General features: G+C 41.6%; 1 protein-coding gene across 2 annotated transcripts in view; it reads left to right on the forward strand.

Annotated features, from left to right (window-relative positions):
* The window catches only part of scube1 (signal peptide, CUB domain, EGF-like 1), a 92,037-nt gene that overhangs the window by 73,697 nt on the left and 12,340 nt on the right, over positions 1-6,000 (forward strand). For both annotated transcript variants that reach the window (XM_083527938.1, XM_083527939.1), the window contains 4 exons: positions 2,229-2,351; positions 3,622-3,738; positions 4,027-4,149; positions 4,277-4,396. In XM_083527938.1, the coding sequence (XP_083384064.1) occupies positions 2,229-2,351; positions 3,622-3,738; positions 4,027-4,149; positions 4,277-4,396 (483 nt within the window). The remainder of the gene's footprint in view (positions 1-2,228; positions 2,352-3,621; positions 3,739-4,026; positions 4,150-4,276; positions 4,397-6,000) is intronic.

A 6,000-nucleotide genomic window follows, 5' to 3' on the forward strand; every position in this document is an offset into this window, starting at 1 on the left:
GAGAAAGAGAGAGAGAGAGAGAGAGATGTTAGGAAACAGAGAGAAGAGAAATAAGGACCTAATGCGGAATTATAAACAGAGAGAAGAATACGTATAAGGAAAAAGGGATTGATGTTAAGGAAAAGAGGTATAGAGAGAGAGAGAGAGAGAGAGAGAGAGAGAGAGAGAGAGAAAAGGGAGAGTCTGATGTTAACACTGTACATCTCACTTCAGTGCTTTCTAAATGATTGTATTAATTATATCAGTCCTGCTACACACACTGCTAATATATAATAAGCAGTTTTGCTTGCTAGCTAGAAAGGTTTATGTATTAGCATAAGCTAGCGAGCTAACCGAACCCAAAATGAATAAAAATTCAGTGTCCCTCAGATGAAGATGAGGTTCTCTTTAGAATCTCATTCCTCTTAAGATCTTTCTCATTAAGTCTCAGGGAGTTTTTTGGTTAAAAACATCAGTGTTTTCAGACATTATTACATTAATATCCCTTGATATTTGAATATTTTATGCTAACTCATCCACACATTCATTACCTCAGAAATCCCTGCTTCTGAGGGGTTTTATACTGATCAGTTATGCGCAGAATTTCCTGGTCCTTCTCTCCAGGTCATCAGAGTCTTTGTTATCCAGTACCCTAATCCCTTTACGAAGAAAGCGAATAAAACGGGCCGTTTAATCTGCAGAAAAATAAACCGACGCGCATTTTTGAGAGATTATCCTCCCCGAGGTGTGCTGCTGAGAACAATCTGTGAAAATGTTTCCGCTGCTGAAAGCCGGATCGTGACGCTCCACCACGGGTTATTTGTAAAGGTTTGTGTTTCCACTAATGTATTACTTCGAGTTGCTTTTGACGTTCAAATATTTGGATGAAATTCAAAGCGCACCCCGAGCGCAGCAACTAGTCCTCTGGAGCATGACTGGATCTGGGTTCTTCTGGCAGATGTTCTGCACTCCATATAGAGGACCAGATCTAGTCTTCGTTGTTTTTTCTTTTTTCTTTCGCATGCATGTTTGTGTTCGTTCTGTATCCATTTGTTATTTTGCACTCAATTTCTCTTAAGATGTGAACATCATTTATTTCATTCCATTATTTCTTTTTCAAACCCATGAAAGCTTCATAGGAAGAATATTATCAGTTCTTTTCCTCAGGAATCAGACAATAAAGATCAGGCAATGGGGCTAATGTCTGGTAACAGTAAACAGTGACAGACAGACAGACAGATAGATAGATAGATAGACAGATAGATAGATAGACAGACAGATAGATAGATAGATAGATAGATAGATAGATAGATAGATAGATAGATAGATAGATAGATAGATAGATAGATAGATAGATAGATAGATAGATAGATAGATAGATAGATAGATTATATTGCCAAAAGTATTGGGACATGTGACCTGATTCCTGCTCTATGTGGTTCTTTTCCAAACTGTTACCACAAATCTGGAGGCACTCAATTGTACAGGACGTCTTTAGATGGCGCTATAATAAAATTTTGCATTCACTTTAACTTTGTAAACCCAAACCTGTTCCAGCATGGTGATGCCCCTGTGCACAAAGTGAGCTCCTTGAAGATCTAGTTTACATGCTTTGGAGAGGAAGATCTCCTGCTATAGAGCTCTGATCTCATCCCTGCTGAACACCTTTGGGATAAATGTAAACGTTGACTGCACCCCAGGTCTCCATCAGTACCTGCCTTTCATAACACCCTTGTGTCTGATGAACACAAATATCCATTAGCACACAACAAAATCTAGTGGAACATCTTCCCAGAAGAGTGAAGGGAATTAGAAGAGCAAATCGGAACTGAATGTGGAATGTGATGCTCAAAAATCACATACCGTACTGATGGTCAGGTGACCCAATACTTTTGGCAATATAGATAGAGTTAAGTTTCAACTTGTATTTGTCATATGTTTAGATATCAGTGATAGTTTGTGCAAAGAAATTCTTAAGTAAGGCTCCAGATCATTGTGATCAGATCATCCAGATCATTGGGTATCTAGGAGACAGATGAACCTTTTTAAGCTTTCTCAAGAAATATAGAAAATGTTGTACACCTACACACACACACACACACACACACACACACACACACACACACACACACACACACACACACACACACACACAGGCTTTTAACAAGTATAAATTCTAATTTTTTTTAATTAGTATTATTAACATGAGTGTTAATTGTGTTTATGTTCTGGTGTTTCTCCACCCACAGATATAGATGAGTGTCTGGAGAATAAGGGAGGCTGTGATCACTTGTGTAGAAACACGGTGGGCAGCTTCGAGTGCAGCTGCCGCAAAGGCCACAAACTCCTCACCAACGAGCGCACGTGTCAAGGTAAGCGTCCCTGTGTCCCCCAAACCCGTCCATGACCTGGTGAAATTCTTCACACTTATCTATCTATCTATCTATCTATCTATCTATCTATCTATCTATCTATCTATCTATCTATCTATCTATCTATCTATCTATCTATCTATCTATCTATCTATCTATCTATCTATCTATCTATCTATCTATCTAACCCCACTCACTCAACCAATTTATTCACCCACTCAATCCATCCATCCATCCACCCACCCAATCCATCCATCCACCCAATCTATTCATCCACCCCCCCCCACCCAATCTATCTATCTATCTATCTATCTATCTATCTATCTATCTATCTATCTATCTATCTATCTATCTATCTATCTATCTATCTATCTATCTATCTATCTATCTATCTATCTATCTATCTATCTATCTAACCCCACTCACTCAACCAATTTATTCACCCACTCAGTCCATCCATCTATCCATCCATCAATCCATCCATCCACCCAATCTATTCATCCACCCAACCCCCCCCTCACCCAATCTATCTATCTATCTATCTATCTATCTATCTATCTATCTATCTATCTATCTATCTATCTATCTATCTATCTATCTATCTATCTATCTATCTATCTATCTAACCCCACTCACTCAACCAATTTATTCACCCACTCAGTCCATCCATCTATCCATCCATCAATCCATCCATCCACCCAATCTATTCATCCACCCAACCCCCCCCTCACCCAATCTATCTATCTATCTATCTATCTATCTATCTATCTATCTATCTATCTATCTATCTATCTATCTATCTATCTATCTATCTATCTATCTATCTATCTATCTATCTATCTATCTATCTATCTATCTATCTATCTTCTTGTCTCATGCTGTCTCTTCAGTGTACTTCTTGCTGTATCTCCATCTCTGTTTTATCTCTCTTTGTCTTGCTCTCTTCTTCTTCTTCTTTTTCTGCTTTTCTTTTCTTTTTTTTCTTCTTTTCTTTGTGTGTGTGTGTGTGTGTGTGTGTGTGTGTGTGTGTGTGTGTGTGTGTGTGTGTGTGTGTGTGTGTGTGAACTGAGTGGTCAAAAAACAAATGAATTAAAACAAGATAATAGAGAAACTAAAACATGTGCATGAAATAAAGTGATACATTTATTTACTTATTTATTTATTTATTTATTTATTTATTTATTTATTTATTTATTTATTTATTTCCTTTCATCTTAACGTTCAAATATATTTTGGAGTGTTTCATGCACGTGTCTTGTGTGTTCTTCAGACGTTGACGAGTGCTCATTTGAGAGGATGTGCGATCACATCTGCATCAACTACGAAGGCAGTTACGAGTGTGTGTGCCACAAGGGCTACACTCTCTACGGCTTCACACACTGCGGGGGTGTGTTCACACACACACACACACACACACACACACACACACACACACACACACACACACCTACACCTACACACACACACACACACACACACACACACACACACACACACACACACACACACACACACACACACACACCTACACACACACACACACCTACACCTACACACACACACACACACACACACACACACACACACACACACACACACACACACACACACATCACAGATTATTACTGCTGTATCTTCTGTGTTTAAATAAGGGTGTGTGTGTGTGTGTTTGCAGATATTGATGAGTGCAGTATCAATAATGGACGCTGTGAGTACGGCTGTGTGAATACACAGGGTGGTTATGAGTGTGTGTGTCCTCCTGGAAAGAAGCTTCACTGGAATAAGAAAGACTGCGTCGGTAAGGAGTGTCGATTTCCTCTTCGCATTTCTCTTTCGTCCCAAATCGCTATGTTCACGTGTGTATATGTGAATGTACTGTATGTGTTCGGTGTTTCCATGATGGTGTGACCCTGCGTGACCCTCAGAGGCGGTGAACTGTCTGCCCAACGGCAAGCCGGCACCTCGTGCTCTGCTCAGCTGCACCAAGACGGCCGGCGTGGAGACGTGCTCTCTGTCATGTCCTTCAAACGCCCTTTTCCAGGCAGGTTAGTGTCTCAGCTCGGCTCATATACAGTCAAGGTGTGTGTGTGTGTGTGTGTGTGTGTGTGTGTGTGTGTGTGTGTGTGTGTGTGTGTGTGTGTGTGTGTGTGTGAACGCTTTTATTCACATCTGAATTTCTACAAGTCTTTACTAATAAACAGAATTAGTCATGTGACTTACCCTCGGTCACATGACTTACCTCCATCCACTACCTTCTTGAAGGGGCTCGGTCGCTAACACATAATACATTACCGCTAAATTCAAACCCCCAAGTGAGCAAAATGACCAAAAAAACACCACAGTGGATTCACGTTTATTATTATATTTAGAAAATACCAGTTTTTATGGTCGTATCATTTTATTTAGTTGTATTTATCCGTCACACCTTAAAGGCCGGGCCGGGAAAATATTGTCTGATATTAAACCGGTCCGTGGTGCAAAAACGTTGGACCACTGGATTATATGGTACACCATCTTCATTCTCTGCTGGCATCTGGTGGCATTCAGGAGTCATCACAGTTAATCCGATTGTAGATTCACTGCTTTCACTGATGATAATCACATGCTGTAAAATCTACTAGAGTTACACTTCTAACGATGGTCATAGTGAAACATAAACACCCCACCCACACCCCCCGACACAAAAACATCCACTCTGAGGAAGGCTTGTGCTCATGCATGTTTTCTGTACAAGCTCCAAATCAGACACTGACCTTTACAATGACCCCTATGCTGACCTTCACACTGACCTTCACGCTGACCTCCTCACTGACCTTCACACTGACCCCTATGCTGACCTTCATGCTGACCTCCTCACTGACTTTCACACTGACCTCTATGTTGACCTCCTCACTGACCTTCACACTGACCTCCATGCTGACCTTCACACCGACCTACTCACTGACATTCACACTGACCTCCAATCTGACCTTTACACTGACCTCAACGCTGACCTCCTCACTGACCTCCGCACTGACCATGCTGACCTTCACACTGATCTCCACGCTGACTTCCTCGCTGACCTCCACCCTGACCTACACACTGACCTCCACGCTGATCTCCACACTGACCTCCATGCTGACCTAAACACTGACCTTCACACTGACCTCCATGCTGACCTCCACACTGACCTTCACACTGACCTCCACCCTGACCTCCACACTAACCTTCACACTGATCTCCTTGCTGACTTCCTCGCTGACCTCTACCCTGACCTACACACTGACCTCCACACTGACCTCCATGCTGACCTAAACACTGACCTTTACACTGACCTCCATGCTCACCTCCACACTGACCTCCACCCTGACCTCCACACCAACCTTCACACTAACCTCCACGCTGACCTTCACACTGAACTCCACACTGACCTTTACACTAACCTCCATGCTGACCTTTACATTGAATCCACACTGACCTCCATGCTGACCTCCACACTGACCTCAATGCTGACCTTTACATTGACCTCCACACTGACCTTTACACTGACCTCTACACTGACCTTTACATTGACCTTCACAATTACCTTTACACTGACCTCCATTATGATCTCCACAGTGACCTTCACACTGATCATATCCTCCATATAATCAACATTTCTTTCTTTCTT

The sequence above is a fragment of the Silurus aristotelis genome (genome assembly GCF_946808225.1).
Source record: "Silurus aristotelis genome assembly, chromosome: 24".
NCBI lineage: Eukaryota > Metazoa > Chordata > Actinopteri > Siluriformes > Siluridae > Silurus > Silurus aristotelis.